This window comes from Primulina eburnea, chromosome 13 (genome assembly GCF_022965805.1).
Source record: "Primulina eburnea isolate SZY01 chromosome 13, ASM2296580v1, whole genome shotgun sequence".
Lineage (NCBI taxonomy): Eukaryota > Viridiplantae > Streptophyta > Magnoliopsida > Lamiales > Gesneriaceae > Primulina > Primulina eburnea.
The window spans coordinates 11,886,011-11,907,612 of record NC_133113.1 but is presented as its reverse complement, the minus strand read 5'-3'; the positions used below and the strand labels follow the sequence as shown (position 1 = coordinate 11,907,612).

Here is a 21,602-nt window from a genome sequence, read left to right as displayed (position 1 = left end):
GTCATAGCTGATCTAATTTGTCTATATCAAAACTGTCTGTTCGAATATTATACATTCTCAGTCACAAACATGACAACTGAAGTCACTACAGCGCCTTTCTGACATTATTTGTGATTTCAACTTCGAACTATTTGATACAAACAAATCAGTTAATAACATAAATGAAAGAAAATATACCTGCCTGGTATTCGGCTCTGATTATCGATATCAAGCTTTGCTGTACAATTCTGACACATCTGACATCACAAGATAATCAGTCTCATACAAAACACAGAATCACATATCTGATACTCTGATCTGGCTATTACTATCAAGTTCTGAACATTCTGATCACATTCTTGAATTACTGTAACTCTTGAATTCAACTCTGATTCGGTGGAAACTGTATATACTCCCTCTAGTTCACACTAATTTGTAGCATATACGGATTCAAAACAACAGTAATATCAAATCAGAAATGAAATATCAATATCCTATACAGATCTAGTGAGTTCAGTGAACTCATAAAACAATGATTTCTGATAAATATCTTCATGTCTCACCTGCAGATAAAATAGGCTCCCCAAAACAATATAAGAGATCTCAAATACTGATAGAACACTAATAATCTTTAGCAGATGTAAAGCAACAGTTGAATAAAATATTCTGCCAAATCAGACAAAATACATTTCTGACAATTCTGATATTTCTGAAATTTTTGATATTTCTGATCTTTCTGATATCGATATCTTATCTGTCACTGATTGCAATCTCAACTGTGTCAAACTCACTCGGTATACTAACTTCGATATCGCATACTCTGAATACAATCTGTTTCAAGCGGAATTCTTATCTGAATAGTTTCTGTATACAATAATTCTAATTCTCAGAATATTCAACACAAACTTCAGATATTCGATTCAATCAATCAAATACTGTAATTAGATCCAAATTTCATAGATATAACAAGCATAAAATCATCAGAACATATTTGAATATACTTAACCATGCCAAAGAGTATTACTAAATCAGATGTACTCCTGGTCGGTACTCTTTTACTGATCTTTCAATTCATTCTGTATCATTTTGTACATTCAATGTTATTGTGAGGGCCCGTTATCCTAATAATAATTTATTAACATGCAATCATGATTAACCAGTAAACAACGGAAAAGTGAGTTAAAAATTTGCGTTTGGGCCTATAAAAATTTCGGCATGACCTTCCCGTAAATAGGACATACCAGAAAATCAAATACTCAAAATAACAACATATGCCCTCAATAAACACAACAGCATAAACATGTGCCAGCCAGACACGATCATGACATATACAAACCAAAATATCATAGAGCCAACAAGGCTCGATAATACCATAATACAATCCTCCAAATATATACATATAATATCTGGGAGACAGCAACACTACGCAGTACCTAAATACCACTGAGCCTACTCTCAAGGAGCTCTGGTACTTCCTGAGGCTTCCTCTTGAGCGCCTGAGGTCGAACCACCTGTACCACCTGTCATGTCCACACACAAAAGACACGACAGCCCCCTCTCGGGGGTCAGTAACCCCAGTACGAGACATCAAGAAACCACGATATATGACATAGAAATGCAATGATGCCATGCATGAATAGGTGCAAGATATCAGTATATCAGGAGTCAAATGATCGATATCAACAATCATACATATATGCTCGAGCTGGTCCACGAAGGCAGCGGACCGTGCCTGGGATATGGCCAAGCCTCGAAGCCAGCAACTACCTAAGCCGGACCGAATCAAGGTAGCCAAACATCTCCAGGACACCATATCATATCATATATATAACGGATCTCAACCAAAATATAACTGGATCTCAATAACAGATAGGCTCAATATGATATGTTCAGTGGTATTGATGTGTCTAACGAAAATAAAATGTGTGTGAACCAAAGAAATATTTTATTTTATTTTGCACATCAATTACCAACTGATAATATGCGAGTCAGCATACAATATCACATAAATCCGCAAATAGCAAATAAATCATACACAGGATCATCAGATGCCTCTGTCAGACATCTTGAAAATAACTGATCTCTACGTACCTCAACTAATTTACCAGTAACTTAAATCCTCAAGAAAGTCCTGGAATTGCCAACTCAGACAAATCACCTGAATATTAATTTAAATGGTCTTATTATCATATAACAATTTCATAACCATTTAAATTCTCTAAAAACCCAATTTCAACTATTTAGACATTTTAAATTCTTAAAATTCCAATATTCGGCTAAAATACCTAAAATCAATCATTTCGATTTTAATTCGTCGTAAAACATCGAACTAGCTGATACTCGATTTATAGCCTCACTAATTAAAAAATATCTACTTAAATATTCTGAAAATCGCTAACAGATTTCTAAAATTTGATCGATACCTCGATTCAACTCAAAGTTTGTACCTACATCCAAAAATATAATCAATATCAATATTGATATCACATTTAACCAAAAAAATGGAGCAACCCTTAAACAATTTCTGGAACCATAATTTATACCTCAATATATATACCAAAACGAAGCCTATGACCCAGAGAACAAAAGCCCTCAATCAATTTCCGAACTCTGGCGACGTACGGTGACGATTCAGCGGAGAAAGGGACGACGGGTTTTTCGGGGATCTCGATTTTTCCTATCAAAAGTGGTATCAACGGAAAGCTTACGTCGAGAGCTTTCCCACCGTATATTTACTTGAATTTTTCGGCGACTGGTGATCGAGATATGGGCGTGTCAAAGCGAACGAAAAGTTTGAAGAAATGAAGAACAGATGTTCGGGAAGAAACACGCACGGTTTCCAAGGAAGATGATTATCATTATTATTTTTATTTCTTATTATATATATATATATATGATATATATCTTGTATGTGTGTTTATCTTTTATCTTTTCTTGGTTCGAAACTTGACCCGGTCCATTTTATCTCAACTCTCGTGTGCTATAAAATTTAAATATGCATAAACACACAATTTAATTATTTGGATTAATTATTTTAAATTCTTCAATTTAAAATAATTAATCTTAATTATCGTCAAATAACATATATTTAAATCGGGTCATTACATTTCTCCCCCTCTAACAAAAGATTTCGTCCTCGAAATCGAAACACACAACACACCTTATATACAACATAGTCACACATCTACCACTGATAGACATAGGAAAGTCAGAGTACATGGAATAATTTGTGACAGTTTCAAACAAGTGAGGCCATTCTTGCCGCATTTTAGCCTCCAATTCCCATGTAGCCTCTTCAGTCCCATGTCTACTCCACTGTAACATAACCAGTGGAATCGTCTTATTTTGAAGTTGCTTATCCTTTCGATTAAGAATCTGTATAGGATACTCAACATAGCTAAGAGAACTGTCCAACTCCACATCATCGGGTCTCAGAATATGAGATGGATCCGGCTCATACTTCCGCAGCATAGATACATGAAACACATCATGAATAGCAAACAAACTCTACGGCAAGTCCAATCTATAAGCCAATAAACCGATCCTCTCAACAATAGTATACAGTCCAATATAACGTGGAGCTAACTTCCCTTTTCGCCCAAATCTCATTGTTCCACAAAACGGTGAAACTTTCAAGAAAACTTGATCGCCAACTTGAAATTCTAAAGGTCTACGTCTTTTATTTGCGTAGCTAGCTTGACGATCCTGAGATGCTTTCATTCTTTTTCTAATCAAATTTATCTTTTCATTCATTTCTTCAACAAAATCAGGTTGTACCAATGGTTTTTCTCCAACTTCATTCCAACATACGGGAGATCAACACCTTCTACCATACAAAGCTTCGAATGGTGCCATCCCAATAGTTGTTTGAAAACTATTATTAAAGGAGAATTCAACCAATGGTAAAGATTCTTGCCAGTTTCCCCCAAAATCCATTACCACTGATCGTAACATATCTTCCAAAGTTTGTATAGTCCTCTCTATCTGGCCATCTGTTTGGGGATGATAAGCTGTGCTCATTGCCAACTTAGTACCCAAAGCATTCTGAAGACTACTCCAAAACTTGGAAGCAAATCTAGGATCTCGGTCGGATACAATAGATACTGGAACTCCATGCAATCGAATAACATTATCCACATATAATTGTGCCATTTTATTATAAGCATAAGTACGATCGTATGGAATAAAATGTGCTGATTTAGACAATCTGTCGACTATCACCCAGATAGCATCACAACCTCTGTTTGATCTGGGAAAGTGAGTCACGAAATCCATTGCAATATGTTCCCAGTTCCATTGTGGTATTTCTAAACTCTGTAACATACCTCCAGGTTTTATTCTCTCGGCTTTAACCTGCTGGCATGTCAAACATTTTGCTACAAATTCTGAAATGTCTCTTTTCATCGCATCCCACCAGAAATATGGCTTCAGTATGTGGTACATTCTATGAGTACCAGGATGGACACTATGACGGCTACAATGTGCCTCTTGAAGCAATGCTTCTCTCAATCCTGTGACATTTGGTACCACCAACCTGTTATTCATTCGTAAACAACCATCTGATGAGATATTGTATTTATCTGGGTTACCAGACAAAACCAGATCTTTCGATTTATGAACCTGTGAATCATTCTTTTGAGCTTTCTTGATCTTAGAAATAATCTTCGGCTCAAATTGTAAAGCATATACAATAAAATGATTGCCTTTCGGCTGAAAATTCCAACCAGAAGTACATAAATCATCATAATTCTGCCAGACATGGATAGATGCTATCATAACATCCTGATACTTCCGGCTTAATGCATCAGCAACTTGATTCATTTTTCCTGGCCGATACTGTATTTCACAGTCAAAATCTTTCAACAAATCTAACCATCGTCTCTGCCTCATATTCAGTTCTGATTGAGTAAACAGATATTTCAAACTCTTATGATCTGAGTAGATAATAAACTGCTCACCATATAGATAATGTCGCCAAACTTTTAAAGCAAAAACAATGGCTGCTAGTTCAAGATCATGAATTGGATATCGGGATTCGTGTGTTTTCAATTGCCTTGAAGCATAGGCAATAACTTTTCCATGTTGCATTAAAACACATCCCAAACCTCTTGATGATGCGTCAGTACAAACCACAAATCCACCTGATCCAGATGGTAATGCCAACACTGGTGTTGTTGTCAGCTTCTCTTTCAATGTAAGAAAACTATTCTCACATTCATCTGACCAAATAAATCTTGCATCTTTCTTAGTTAGTTGGGTAATAGGTCGGGCAATCTGCGAAAATCCTTCAATGAATCTTCTGTAATAACCAGCCAATCCCATAAAACTTCGAATCTCCGGTATATTGGTTGGTCTAGCCCAATTCAGGACTGCTTCAACTTTACTCGGATCTACAGATATACCTTGGGCTGATATCACATGACCCAAAAATATCACGCTATCCATCCAAAATTCACACTTTGACAACTTAGCATACAATTGAGAATCTCAAAGTGTTTGAAGAACCAATCGTAAATGCTCTTTATGTTCCCGTTTTGATCTCGAATACACCAGTATATCATCAATAAAGACAATCACAAATTTATCCAGAAAATTTCTGAATACTCTATTCATCAAATCCATAAACACTGCTGGTGCATTTGTTAAACCAAATGGCATTACTAGAAATTCATAATGCCCATATCTTGTAATGCCCGAGATTTAATTACGGTAATCAGATGTTGATTAATTGACATAATTGAGGTTATAAAAACTCAAATGACGAAGCCGGGCGTGGTGTATTTTACACCAAGATGTTCGACCTAACATCTCAAGATGTTCGACCGAACATCTCGCGCCCGAGCGGTAAATTATATCCGCCTGAGCGCGCTTGAATAAATTGCCGAGGGCCGAGAATTGCTCAACCGGGCGGAAAATTTTGACCGCCCGAGCGCTAGGAGATGTTCAGCCGAGGATCTCGACCGAAACTGCCTCGCCCTAGCGGTAGGTTTTGACCGCCCTAGCGAGAGACGTGCAGTAAGAAGAATAAGCAACTTGCCTTACATGCGGGAATGTGTATATATATATATACATACAATGTTAATCTTGAGGATTCAGAAGCAAAAATCGAATAATTGGGGAAGAAGCTTTCAAAATTTCCTCCGAAGCTTATAGTTGCGATTTTGTGCAATCCGTTCGTCTGATTTTAAATCCGACTACAATACTGTGTTCCTATCAACGCAGACTACAACTGGACATAAGTTTTGTTACGTTTAGACAAGATTTGAATTTATGATATTGTCAGAATTGAATATGATTCAGATATGGCGTTTCTGCTACCGTAGATATTATAGAATTAAAGTCAGATTAAAGAACAGACCGTTTCTGTAATTGTTATGATTTTTGAAAGATATTGACTGAGATTCTATAGCAGAATTGTGTTAATATTCAGAGTATGAATTATGTTGACACAGATTATGAGTGCCAGTATTATATTTGTGATGTTCAGATTGACGGAGTTATTCAGATTGTATTATTATGCCGTCGAAACATCAGTTGATTTAGATTGATCAGATTATGTACTGAGTTGGGTATTGATCAGAACAGATTGTGTATTGAGTTATTCACTGATACAGCATATTCGATATTGTCATTTCAGATCCGAGATGGACAGAGTTGGATACAAGTCATCGTCTTCGTCAGACCGGAACGACAAAGGTATAATGCATGTGATATTCGGGAAGTCCCAACTCAAATGAAATCTCATTTGAGTTTCCCAACAAAATCACATACTAGACTGTTGTCTATATTTTATTATGTTTATGCTTTGATTATAGAATGGTATTCAAATGTATGAGATTATTGTCATATTCAGCTATGAATATGATTATGCTTTGTTTACAGATTTCTATTCATTGCAGTTATAGGGGGAGAAATGTAATGACCGAACATCTCGCGCCCGAGCGGTAAATTATATCCGCCCGAGCGCGCTTGAATAAATTTCCGAGGGCCGAGAATTGCTCGCCCGGGCGGAAACTTTTGACCGCCCGAGCGCTAGGAGATGTTCAGCCGAGGATCTCGACCGAAACTGCCTCGCCCTAGCGGTAGGTTTTGACCGCCCTAGCGAGAGACGTGCAGTAAGAAGAATAAGCCACTTGCCTTACATGCGGGAATGTGTATATATATATATATACATACAATGTTAATCTTGAGGATTCAGAAGCAAAAATCGAATAATTGGGGAAGAAGCTTTCAAAATTTCCTCCGAAGCTTATAGTTGCGATTTTGTGCAATCCGTCCGTCTGATTTTAAATCCGACTACAGTACTGTGTTCCTATCAACGCAGACTACAACTGGACGTAAGTTTTGTTACGCTTAGACAAGATTTGAATTTATGATATTGTCAGAATTGAATATGATTCAGATATGGCGTTTCTGCTACCGTAGATATTATAGAATTAAAGTCAGATTAAAGAACAGACCGTTTCTGTAATTGTTATGATTTTTGAAAGATATTGACTGAGATTCTATATCAGAATTGTGTTAATATTCAGAGTATGAATTATGTTGACACAGATTATGAGTGCCAGTATTATATTTGTGATGTTCAGATTGACGGAGTTATTCAGATTGTATTATTATGCCGTCGAAACATCAGTTGATTTAGATTGATCAGATTATGTACTGAGTTGGGTATTGATCAGAACAGATTGTGTATTGAGTTATTCACTGATACAACGTATTCGATATTGTCATTTCAGATTCGAGATGGACAGAGTTGGATACAAGTCATCGTCTTCGTCAGACCGGGACGACAAAGGTATAATGCATGTGATATTCGGGAAGTCCCAACTCAAATGAAATCTTATTTGAGTTTCCCAACAAAATCACATACTAGACTGTTGTCTATATTTTATTATGTTTATGCTTTGATTATAGAATGGTATTCAAATGTATGAGATTATTGTCATATTCAGCTATGAATATGATTATTCTTTGTTTACAGATTGCTATTCATTGCAGTTAAGATAGGAGAGTCTTGACAGTCATTGTCAAATATCTAGACGTTCGGTGTATCTAAACTTAGGAGCAGGTATTACTCCTATTGCAGCCGTTGATACAGCTCGAACCGAAGTCTAGGAATAAGACGTACGGTTACCACGATCGGTTGAGTAGGTAACAGGCATTGACGTCTTATTCACCCCGGGATCCCTAGAGTTATAGTTGAGTCAAGTCTAGACATGATTTGATTAGAACAGCATGCGTAGATGAATTGGTTTCATAGACTATGGAACCTATTGTTATTATTTTCAGTCATGACAGCATGTTTCATGATTTAGACTATTTACATGCATGTTTATCTGATTTGAGTTGCATGTTCAGTTAGATTAGATTTCATAGATGATGAACTCTATTACTATTGTTATTGCTTTTATGCATGACAGCATGTTTCATGTATCATTATGTGTATATGCATGTTTACCATGTTTTATACTGGGATTTATTCTCACCGGAGTTATCCGGCTGTTGTCTTGTTTTGTATGTGTGCATGACAACAGGTGGGACAGGATTGGGGTCGAGAGGACGACGAGAGAAGACGAGTTTAGCGTGGTGATTCCGGACTTGGATAGATTTGATTTTAATACTTGAAACTAGTATTTGAACCTTAGATTTAGGTTGTACAGTGTTGTACCTTTATACTGAAATGTAGTTTTATACAGATATGTATATTATTAGATACCATTACCTTCCGCATTTATATTAAAAAAAAGAAAAATTTTTTAGACCCTGTTTATCAGAACTGATAATTAAATCCCAACGATGATTAAGAAGATGATTAGTGTCCGGGTCCCCACATATATAGTTCTAAAAGCTGTTTTAGGAACATCGTCTTCTCTAACCCGAAGTTGTAGTATCCTGATCGAAGATCAATCTTCGAATAAACAGAATTTCCTTGAAGTTGATCAAACAAGTCATCAATTCTAGGCAGAGGATATTTATTTTTAACAGTAACTCGATTGAGCTGCCTATAATCAATGCACATTCTCATGGAACCATCTTTCTTCTTTACGAACAGTACAGGTGCTCCCCAGGGTGACATACTAGGGCGTATATAACCTTTTTCGAGTAAATCCTGTAACTGCTCTTTCAATTCTTTTAGTTCTGCAGGAGCCATTCTGTACGGCGCTCTAGAGATCGGCGCAGTACCCGGCATCAAGTCGATGCTAAAATCAATTTCTCTCTGCGGTGGAAAGCCTGGTATTTCTTCAGGAAAGACATCAGAAAATTCTTTTGCTACTGGGATATCAGATAATTTCGGTTCTTTCTTGGTAGCATCCACAGCATAAACCATATATCCCTCATTTCCTAAAGATAATAATCTAAACATTTCCATCGCTGAGACTAACGGTATCTTAGCCTGTGATCCTCGACCATAAAAATTCCATTTGCTACCATAGTATGGCCTAAATCGTACTACACCATGAAAACAATCTACAGTGGATCGATAACTAGACAGTGTGTCCATACCAATGATACAATCAAAATCATGCATCGGTAATACAATCAAGTTTGTGATCATAATGCTATCATCGAAATGTAACACACAATCTAACACAATTTGCCCAGATGGAATAAATTGACCAGCTGGCGTAGACACAGATACAGTTTCATGAAATGGTGTAGTCCAAAGTTCATATTCATCAACATAATCGGATGCAATGAATGAATGAGATGCTCCAGTATCAAATAAAACTCGTGCAATATGATCGTAAATAAGGCAAGTACCTGCGATCACCCCGCCTGGAGCCTCTCTAGCCTGATCCTCGGTCAAAGCATATACTCGAGCTTGTTGAGGACCTTGGAAAGACTGTGGCACATTACCCCTGACCTGTGGGTAACTGGACTGCTGGTAGGATGGTGCAGGAGCAAATGGTCGCGGAGATGAGCCACCTGGAAAACTACCTCTGGCATAAGGCAACTGTTGTGGCTGCATCTGTCCCTGTGCACGGCTCGGACAAACTTTGGCATAATGCCCTGGTTGACCACAACTATGACATGACCCCAGTACTCCGCTACACTGCGCAGTGAGGTGTCTGCCCCCACATTTATCACAGAAAATCATGGGGTACTGTCCACCCGTTGCACTTTGCGAACTGCGCGAACTAGAGGAACTGGACTGATATTTCTTTTTAAACTGTTTTCCTTTTGGTCTGAATTGTTTTTGTTTCTGCTGTTGGTATGACTGCTGAGATGGAAAAGATGGTGTACCTGCTGAAAAAATGAACCACCACTAGGCATTTGTGGAGCCTGTGGTTGTCTACCCCTTTTCAATCCAGCTTCAATTCCAATCGCCTTGTCAACAGCTTCGGCATAAGTTGCAGGCGATCCAGCCATAACCATAGCATGTATTTGGTAGTCCAGTTCTTCCAAAAATTTTGAAATTTTCCCTTTTTCACTCACGGCCACATGTGGTACATAAGTGAGAAGAGCAGAAAGTTGTCGAGCATATTCTTCCACAGACATATTACCCTGAACGAGTCGATAAAATTCAGATTCTCTGGCTGAGTAGTAGGATGGTGGAGCATATTCTTGGAGAAATTTAGCACGAAACACCTCCCAAGTAATCTGACTGCCTGTTTGCTGCAGTACACTTGTAGTAGCCTCCCACCAACGTTGTGCACGATCCCGTAGTTGGAGGACTGCCATAGTTAACCTTCTATCAGCATCATAATGTACTTTGTTGAACAAGAATTCCATATGTTTCAACCATCCTTCTGCTCGATCACTGCCTTCATTTCCAAAGAATTTCGCAGGATGCATATTCTGAAATCGAGCTACAGCCAATTCCATTTCATCAACTTGGTGCACTAACTGTTCTACCTCTGCATCAGCTTTAGCGGCTATCTCTGCAGCAGCACGCCCACGTCTACCTCGAGGAACTCTGTCATTTCCTCCGATATTCTGTGCCCCAGACTCCTGAGCCACTTCTTTTCCTTTCCCTTTATTTCCTCTAGTTGCCATTCTACAGGATTTAAGGTTAAATTCCCAAAATATTCAATAACCTCAATATGAGCCAAAACTGTAAAGCCCGAGAAATTAATCCGGTTAATCTGAAAAGATTTGGAAATGATTATTATAATCATGAATGATAATTGATGTGATTATAGACGGAACAGATCGGACCGGAAAAGATAAGAAAATACATCAAATAATGAGGAAGGCCGAAGCCATGGCGCATATGCGCGATATAGATGGCGCACATGCGCGGAAGGTACAGTAGGTTCGGCGCATATGCGCGAGAAGAGTGGCGCATATGCGCGAAGAAGACAGTAGCTGTGGCGCATATGCGCGAGAAGAGTGGCGCATATGCGCGACATGGTCAGAAGCTTCGGCGCATATGCGCGACTTAAATGGCGCATATGCGCGGGGTTGTGTGAATATGCACGACATAAATGGTGCATATGCGCGAGTAGGCAAAATGCTGGTATGAGCTACCGGCGCATATGCGCGACATTGTTGGCGCATATGCGCGCAACGTGCAGAACATGCACAACGCCACTTGCTTTGCATGCACGAGATGGATATATATAGATGTGCGTAGACCTCGATTCTCCTCCATTCTTTCAGCCTGAAAGTCGAGAGTTTAGGGGAGAGATTTTATATTCTTGAGGTTAGAATTCAATTTACAAAGAAACCGTTTATCCAAATTGAAATCCGACTTCGGTATTGTGTTCCTAGCAACGCAGGCTTCATCTGGACGTAAGTTTTGCTACGTTTAGACATATTTTGAAAATATGATGTTGCTAGAATTGCATGTGATTCAGATATGATGTTTCTGCTACAGTAGACATTGTAGAATTGAAGACAGATTAAAGAACAGATTGTTTATGTATTTGTTATGATTTTTGGAGTTGATTTGACTGAGATTTCATATCAGATTCGTATTGTTATTGGGATTATCACTTGTATCAGTATTGATTACAAGTTCTGGTATTATATTTGTGATGTTCAGTTTGACGGGATTACTCATATTATATTGTTATGCCGTCGAAACATCAGTTGAGTTATATTGATCAGATTCAGTATTGATTGAGATTGATCAGACTCAGTAATTATTCAGATTGTATTGTGATATCGATGACATGACTTAGATTGTATCTTGTTCAGATATTGATCAGATTGTATACTGATTTGAGTATTGATCAGAACAGATTGTGAATTGAGTTATTCATTGATACTATGTATTCGATATTGTCTTTTCAGATTGGATATGGACAGAGTTGAATACAGGACATCGTCTTCGTCAGATCGGGACGACAAAGGTATAATTCATGTGATATCTGGGAAGATACAACTCAAATCAGATCTCATTTGAGTTTCCCAATAAAATCACATACTAGATTATTGTTTATATTGTTACCTGATTATGCTTTGATTATAGAATTGTATTCGAGCAGGTAAGATAATTGTGATATTCAGTTATGAATAGGATTATGCTTTGTTTACAGATTGTTATTCATTGCAGTTAAGATAGGAAAGTCTTGACAGTCATTGTCAGACTTCTAGACGTTCGGTGTATCGTACATAGGAGCAGACATTGTCCTACTGTAGCACCACGATACAGCCATGGCCGAAGTCTAGGAATAAGACGTACAGTTACCACGATCGGTCGAGTAGGTAACAGCCATTGACGTCTTATTCATCACGGGATCCCTAGAGTTATAGATCGAGTCAAGTCTAGACATGATTTGATTAGAACTGCATGCTTATATGGATGTGGCTCCTAGATCTTAGGACCCATCATTACTGCTTTCTGTTGGGTTAGCATGCTTTATGATTAAGATTGTTTATGTGCATGTTTATCTGAGTTGAGTTACATGTTTAGTTAGATTAGATCTCATAGATGATGAAATCTATTACTATTGCTTTTAATTTATTCATGACAACATGTTTCATGAATCATTGTGTGTATATGCATGTTTACCATGTTTTATACTGGGATTTATTCTCACCGGAGTTATCCGGCTGTTGTCTTGTTTTGTATGTGTGCATGACAACAGGTGGGGCTGGATCAGGGTCGAGATGAAGATGAGAGAAGACGAGTTTAGCGTGGTGATTCCGGACTTACAGTAGACTTGGTTCTATTACTTGACTTTAGTAGTTGAACCTTAGACTAGATTATTGTATTCTTAATACTGAAATGTATTTTATACAGATATGTATATTATTAGATGCCATTACCTTCCGCGTTTATATTTTAAAAAGAAAAATTTTTAGACCCTGTTTATCAGAACAGATAATTAAATCCCAAAGACGATTAAGAAGATGATTAGCGTCCGGGTCCCCACAACAGGTGGTATCAGAGCCATAGATCCTTTAGATTGAGATAGTCAGAGCTGATAGATTCTTTAGACTGAGATAGCAGAGAATGAGCGGGGTAGATTGAATTTTCTTTCCTTGCATGTGATTGCTAGCATGAGCATTATTTCAATGTTGACTTACATTGTGTGTGCTAGCATGATTTATTGCTTTCCCTATTACATGTTGTTTGTTATCTGAGTTGATTGCAGCATGTAATTACTAAGCCTGGATCAGAACCGAGTCTGAATCAGAGGTATATGATCAGAGGAGGGCTGAGAAAGATTGTATAGATTGTGTACTAATCTGTTTGATATTCAGATATACCGCCTCGAAGAATTTCAGAAAAGGGCAGTACTTCGTCTGAACAGAGAGATGTATCAGAAACTCAGTTAGAAGAAAAGATGAAAGAATTTGAGTTATTACAGCCGCCGGTTCTGAATGGTACCGAGACATCTGAAGACTGTCAGAACTGGTTTGATGATATAGAAATCTTGTTTGATTTACTTGATTGTACAGATGAACAGAGGGTTAAAATGGTGTCTTATCAGTTACGAGAAGTCGCCAGGAGTTGGTGGATTACAAGTAGAAGAATGTGGGCGGAGAGAGGTACAATGATTTCGTGGGGAATATTCAGAACTGAATTCTATCGAAGATTTTTCTCAGCGTCGTACCGAGAGGACAAGAAAGCCGAGTTTGAGAATTTGAGCCAAGGGAAGCTGAATATTGACCAATATATTGCTAAATTCTCTACTCTACTGCATTTTGCCCCTCAGATAGCTGGAAATGATGAAGCTGTAGTGAATCAATTCATCAGAGGGTTGAACTCGGAGGTAGTTGCATTTATGAATTTGCAGCGACCTTACCATTTTGCTGACATCCTAAGTAGAGCAAAGAGAGCTGAGGCGAGTCTGATTAGACAATTGACAAGGTTGTGTGTGAAGCCACTTCAGGCACATCAATCCCCTCTTAGATATGATCCCGGCAGTACGAGTGGTAAGCAAGATTTGTTGAAAGCTCGGAAGAAGTCATTCAAGAAATTAGGAAGTGATTCCTCGAGTTCCAGTAGTGCTAGTCCGAGATATACTGGAGTGTATTGCAGGAGTTGCGGAGGGAGACATTCCACCGAACAATGCCAGGGAGTAACTGGTAGATGTAATATTTGTGGACAGCCGGGACACTTTGCTAAAGTCTGTCCCCAGAAGCGTTCCCGCAGATCGTAGGGAACAGAGTTCACGTGAAAACACAGATCCAGAATTCACCACAGGTACTAATTCTTTATAATCTATTGCATATGTATTGATATATACTAATGCATTTGTTAAGAATATCTTAGACAGAATTGCATGAAGATATGCTGTACCTGTTGGGTGTGTATGTATTGTAGTATTGATGTCCTTGCTTGTTGAGGAAATGTTGATATCAGAGATTTCTGTATATTTTGTACACTACAATAAGATGAGAAAGAGACAGAGATAGATTATGATGTACTTGTGTCTCTGAGTTGAACGCATTATTGATATGTATATGCTGAACAAGTACAGAACTATGATAGATTCCAGTCAGGAAAGTATAAGATTCAGACCAGATAGGGCTGATGAGTAGAGATTTCACGGTAAGGATTCTAGATTTAGAATTCCTTTGATATCTGTATTGTAGATGACTCGATTATTACAGAGAAGAGCAGATTGCATCCTTATGTATTCAGTAGACCTACTGAAATCGAGTTTAGCAACTACAGATTTGATAGTTACGTAAGGATTGATTAATATTTGCCTAGATAAGATTTCAGATGTGTTGATATCAGAAATGTAGATTTCAGAATTGAATCGATACCAGGTAATGGTTATATACTAGAATTCAGTACAGAATGATATTGAAGATTAATAGAAGGGTACAGATTGTTAACTCTTAGATTCAGGGATATTCGGATGATTTTATGCTTGTTATATCTATGATATTTGATATGTTAACAGCATCTGATTGATTAAATGGAATATTTGAAGATTTTATTGAATATTCAGATAACCGTGATTATTGTATACAGAAATTAGTCAGGTATGAATCATAAGTGAAACAGATTGTATTCAGAATATGTGATATCTGCAGTTTGTATACCGAATTATTTGCATAGTTGAGACAGAAATCAGCGACTGTAAAGGACATAGGTAACAGATATATCAGAATTAGCAGAAATGTCAGAAAGTCAGAATTGCTGAGTTTTACAGATTTTCTTATTCTCTTATTCCCTTATTATGTTATATCTGCTTGCGTATTGTGATTGCTCTAAATCAGTATTTGAGACATCTTATATTGTTTGGGAGCATATTCTATGTGCAGATGAGATATGGCAGATGATTTGGGCACTGTGAAGATTGATCAGTAGTCAGAATTATCCGTATTACCAGCAATCGTTGTTTTATGAGTTTCTTAAACTCACTAGATCTGTATAGGTTGTCTTTATTTCGAATCTGATTGATATTACTGTAATTTGCTTGTATGTTTGATACAGAATATTGTAAACAGTTGAGAGTTGCCACAGTTCAGAAATGTGATATCAGAATGTTTCAGAATTATATAACAGAATTTGATATCTGTAATCAGAGCCGAGTACCAGGTAGGTATTTCTTCTTTATTTTATATTATTAACTGACTGTTTATACAGAATAGTTCGAATCTGAAAGCACAGATAGTGTCAGAAATGCACAGTAGTGAGTTCAGTTTTCATTCTGATGATTGGGAATGTATGATATTCGAACAGATAGTTGTGATATAAACGGATTAAATCAGTTGTAACAGAATTGATACTAAAATGTTGGCAGAAATCGTACTGATGGGTCTGAATTACTAACAGAAAAGACAGAAAGATAGAAATCAGAAGATTAATTACAGAATTGTATAGTTCTAGATAGAAATGGGAGTACATTTCTATTGCTTTCGTAATGAAATTACTGTAATTTTCTACAGATTGTGATATAATAGGATTGTGATGGATAGATTGTTCGATCTATATCTTATTAGTTTGTACAAGATCCCGTACAAACTTGACCAAATGACACAGATTGATGTCAGAAAAGTGGTCAGAAAGATCAGAATGCCACAGTAGATTATTTCAGATTATGATTTTGCTGGAATTGTATTCGTGACAGAATATATCATGAACTCTCTCTTAAATGGTTTTACAGATTGTCAGACCGTCAGAATGTACTATCCAGATATTGAAAGATTTTGGATACAGCTTTAGTGCTGGATGTTAGTACTATATAGCTTTAGTGCTGGACGTTAGCACTAGTTGTTATGATTTATTGTCACTATATGAATTACGGTATGACGATAGCTATTGAGACAGTTCAGAATGGACAGACTTAAGAAACCAACGTTGGATGATAACGATTGGTATCTGAAGCTAAAGATTGTATATATCTTGGTTTGAGATAAGCAGATTCGATAACAGTTGATGATACTGATATGAAATGAGCTGTAGATTGGTTTATACGGATGTTATATAGCCAAATATGTGAAATTGATTCTGTCAGAATGATTTTATAAAGTATGATGATCTTATACTTAGTGAATTCTGATTCCAGACTAGAATCAGAGATTGATCGAAGAAAGATACATCAGAATGAAGTTAGTGAGATGAGTTTGGATGTTAAACTCTGTTATACATTTCTTCTGATAGATCTGAATTAATTTAGTGAGAGTTCGAGGACGAACTCAGATCTAAGAGGGGGAGAAATGTAAAGCCCGAGAAATTAATCCGGTTAATCTGAAAAGATTTGGAAATGATTATTATAATCATGAATGATAATTGATGTGATTATAGACGGAACAGATCGGACCGGAAAAGATAAGAAAATACATCAAATAATGAGGAAGGCCGAAGCCATGGCGCATATGCGCGATATAGATGGCGCACATGCGCGGAAGGTACAGTAGGTTCGGCGCATATGCGCGAGAAGAGTGGCGCATATGCGCGAAGAAGACAGTAGCTGTGGCGCATATGCGCGAGAAGAGTGGCGCATATGCGCGACATGGTCAGAAGCTTCGGCGCATATGCGCGACTTAAATGGCGCATATGCGCGGGGTTGTGTGAATATGCACGACATAAATGGTGCATATGCGCGAGTAGGCAAAATGCTGGTATGAGCTACCGGCGCATATGCGCGACATTGTTGGCGCATATGCGCGCAACGTGCAGAACATGCACAACGCCACTTGCTTTGCATGCACGAGATGGATATATATAGATGTGCGTAGACCTCGATTCTCCTCCATTCTTTCAGCCTGAAAGTCGAGAGTTTAGGGGAGAGATTTTATATTCTTGAGGTTAGAATTCAATTTACAAAGAAACCGTTTATCCAAATTGAAATCCGACTTCGGTATTGTGTTCCTAGCAACGCAGGCTTCATCTGGACGTAAGTTTTGCTACGTTTAGACATATTTTGAAAATATGATGTTGCTAGAATTGCATGTGATTCAGATATGATGTTTCTGCTACAGTAGACATTGTAGAATTGAAGACAGATTAAAGAACAGATTGTTTATGTATTTGTTATGATTTTTGGAGTTGATTTGACTGAGATTTCATATCAGATTCGTATTGTTATTGGGATTATCACTTGTATCAGTATTGATTACAAGTTCTGGTATTATATTTGTGATGTTCAGTTTGACGGGATTACTCAGATTATATTGTTATGCCGTCGAAACATCAGTTGAGTTATATTGATCAGATTCAGTATTGATTGAGATTGATCAGACTCAGTAATTATTCAGATTGTATTGTGATATCGATGACATGACTTAGATTGTATCTTGTTCAGATATTGATCAGATTGTATACTGATTTGAGTATTGATCAGAACAGATTGTGAATTGAGTTATTCATTGATACTATGTATTCGATATTGTCTTTTCAGATTGGATATGGACAGAGTTGAATACAGGACATCGTCTTCGTCAGATCGGGACGACAAAGGTATAATTCATGTGATATCTGGGAAGATACAACTCAAATCAGATCTCATTTGAGTTTCCCAATAAAATCACATACTAGATTATTGTTTATATTGTTACCTGATTATGCTTTGATTATAGAATTGTATTCGAGCAGGTAAGATAATTGTGATATTCAGTTATGAATAGGATTATGCTTTGTTTACAGATTGTTATTCATTGCAGTTAAGATAGGAAAGTCTTGACAGTCATTGTCAGACTTCTAGACGTTCGGTGTATCGTACATAGGAGCAGACATTGTCCTACTGTAGCACCACGATACAGCCATGGCCGAAGTCTAGGAATAAGACGTACAGTTACCACGATCGGTCGAGTAGGTAACAGCCATTGACGTCTTATTCATCACGGGATCCCTAGAGTTATAGATCGAGTCAAGTCTAGACATGATTTGATTAGAACTGCATGCTTATATGGATGTGGCTCCTAGATCTTAGGACCCATCATTACTGCTTTCTGTTGGGTTAGCATGCTTTATGATTAAGATTGTTTATGTGCATGTTTATCTGAGTTGAGTTACATGTTTAGTTAGATTAGATCTCATAGATGATGAAATCTATTACTATTGCTTTTAATTTATTCATGACAACATGTTTCATGAATCATTGTGTGTATATGCATGTTTACCATGTTTTATACTGGGATTTATTCTCACCGGAGTTATCCGGCTGTTGTCTTGTTTTGTATGTGTGCATGACAACAGGTGGGGCTGGATCAGGGTCGAGATGAAGATGAGAGAAGACGAGTTTAGCGTGGTGATTCCGGACTTACAGTAGACTTGGTTCTATTACTTGACTTTAGTAGTTGAACCTTAGACTAGATTATTGTATTCTTAATACTGAAATGTATTTTATACAGATATGTATATTATTAGATGCCATTACCTTCCGCGTTTATATTTTAAAAAGAAAAATTTTTAGACCCTGTTTATCAGAACAGATAATTAAATCCCAAAGACGATTAAGAAGATGATTAGCGTCCGGGTCCCCACAAAAACACTGAAATAAAACTCAAATGTATAATCTACATGTCATATCCCTAAGATACTAACATGTAATTCATTCCAGGCAAGAGCAAGTAATTTCAAATAATCAAACACATGCGCACAAATTTCTTGTGCCTAAACTCGACTGTACTAACTCTAGTGCGAGCGTATCCCAGTCTATGCTCTGATACCAACTGTGAGGGCCCGTTATCATAATAATGATTTATTAACATGCAATCATGATTAACCAGTAAACAGCGGAAAAGTGAGTTAAAAATTTGCGTTTGGGCCTATAAAAATTTCGGCATGACCTTCCCGTAAATAGGACAAATCAGAAAATCAAATACTCAAAATAACAACATATGCCCTCAATAAACACAACAGCATAAACATGTGCCAGCCAGACACGATCATGACATATACAAACCAAAATATCATAGAACCAACAAGGCTCGATAATACCATAATACAATCCTCCAAATATATACATATAATATCTGGGAGACAGCAACACTACGCAGTACCTAAATACCACTGAGCCTACTCTCAAGGAGCTCTGGTACTTCCTGAGACTTCCTCTCGAGCGCCTGAGGTCGAACCACCTGTACCACCTGTCATGTCCACACACAAAAGACACGACAGCCCTCTCTCGGGGGTCAGTAACCCCAGTACGAGACATCAAGAAACCACGATATATGACATAGAAATGCAATGATGCCATGCATGAATGCAATGCATGAATAGGTGCAAGATATCAGGATATCAGGAGTCAAATGATCGATATCAACAATCATACATATATGCTCGAGCTGGTACACGAAGGCAGCGGACCGTGCCTGGGATATGGCCCAGCCTCGAAGCCAGCAACTACCTAAGCCGGACCGAATCAAGGTAGCCAAACATCTCCAGGACACCATATCATATCATATATATAACGGATCTCAACCGAAATATAACTGGATCTCAATAACAGATAGGCTCAATATGATATGTTCAGTGGTATTGATGTGCCTAACGAAAATAAAATGTGTGTGAACCAAAGAAATATTTTATTTTATTTTGCACATCAATTACCAACTGATAATATGCGAGTCAGCATACAATATCACATAAATCCGCAAATAGCAAATAAATCATACACAGTATCATCAGATGCCTCTGTCAGACATCGTGAAAATAACTGATCTCTACGTACCTCAACTAATTTACCAGTAACTTAAATCCTCAAGAAAGTCCTGGAATTGCCAACTCAGACAAATCACCTGAATATTAATTTAAATGGTCTTATTATCATATAACAATTTCATAACCATTTAAATTCTCTAAAAATCCAATTTCAACTATTTAGACATTTTAAATTCTTAAAATTCCAATATTCGGCTAAAATACCTAAAATCAATCATTTCGATTTTAATTCGTCGTAAAACATCGAACTAGCTGATACTCGATTTATAGCCTCACTAATTCAAAAATATCTACTTAAATATTCTGAAAATCGCTAACAGATTTCTAAAATTTGATCGATACCTCGATTCAACTAAAAGTTTGTACCTACATCCAAAAATATAATCAATATCAATATTGATATCACATTTAACCAAAAAAATGGAGCAACCCTTAAACAATTTCTGGAACCATAATTTATACCTCAATATATATACCAAAACGAACCCTATGACCCAGAGAACAAAAGCCCTCAATCAATTTCCGAACTCCGGCGACGTACGGTGACGATTCAGCGGAGAAAGGGACGACGGGTTTTTCGGGGATCTCGATTTTTCCTATCAAAAGTGGTATCAACGGAAAGCTTACGTCGAGAGCTTTCCAACCGTATATTTACTTGAATTTTTCGGCGAATGGTGATCGAGATATGGGCGGTCAAAGCGAACGAAAAGTTTGAAGAAATGAAGAACAGATGTTCGGGAAGAAACACGCGCGGTTTCCAAGGAAGATGATTATCATTATTATTATTATTTCTTATTATATATATATATATATATGATATATATCTTGTATGTGTGTTTATCTTTTATCTTTTCTGGGTTCGAAACTTGACCCGGTCCATTTTATCTCAACTCTCGTGTGCTATAAAATTTAAATATGCATAAACACACAATTTAATTATTTGGATTAATTATTTTAAATTCTTCAATTTAAAATAATTAATCTTAATTATCGTCAAATAACATATATTTAAATCGGGTCATTACAGTTATTCTAGGCTGAATTCTAAAACAACAATCAATATCTAATCTGAATTCAATTCTGAAATCTATCTTTCTGA

At 37.2% G+C, this 21,602-nt stretch overlaps 1 protein-coding gene across 5 annotated transcripts; it reads right to left on the bottom strand.

Annotated features, from left to right (window-relative positions):
* Positions 1–1,086: 1,086 nt before the first annotated feature.
* LOC140810753 (uncharacterized) lies at positions 1,087–21,254 on the bottom strand. 5 transcript variants are annotated; one of them, XR_012113287.1, is made up of 4 exons: positions 20,980–21,254; positions 2,403–2,426; positions 2,071–2,137; positions 1,087–1,499 (listed from the first exon to the last, which is right to left on the bottom strand). XR_012113287.1 is itself a non-coding variant. In XM_073168636.1 (4 exons), the coding sequence occupies exon 3, from the start codon at positions 10,978–10,980 to the stop codon at positions 10,078–10,080; it is 903 nt and encodes a 300-aa protein (XP_073024737.1). In that variant the 5' UTR covers position 10,981; positions 20,514–20,869; positions 20,980–21,254; the 3' UTR covers positions 1,087–1,499; positions 9,745–10,077. The 5 variants fall into 5 exon arrangements, 1 of the variants encoding a protein (XP_073024737.1); XR_012113286.1 differs by lacking the exon at positions 20,980–21,254 and adding an exon at positions 2,523–2,791; XR_012113288.1 differs by lacking the exon at positions 20,980–21,254 and adding an exon at positions 2,537–2,791.
* Positions 21,255–21,602: the final 348 nt, after the last annotated feature.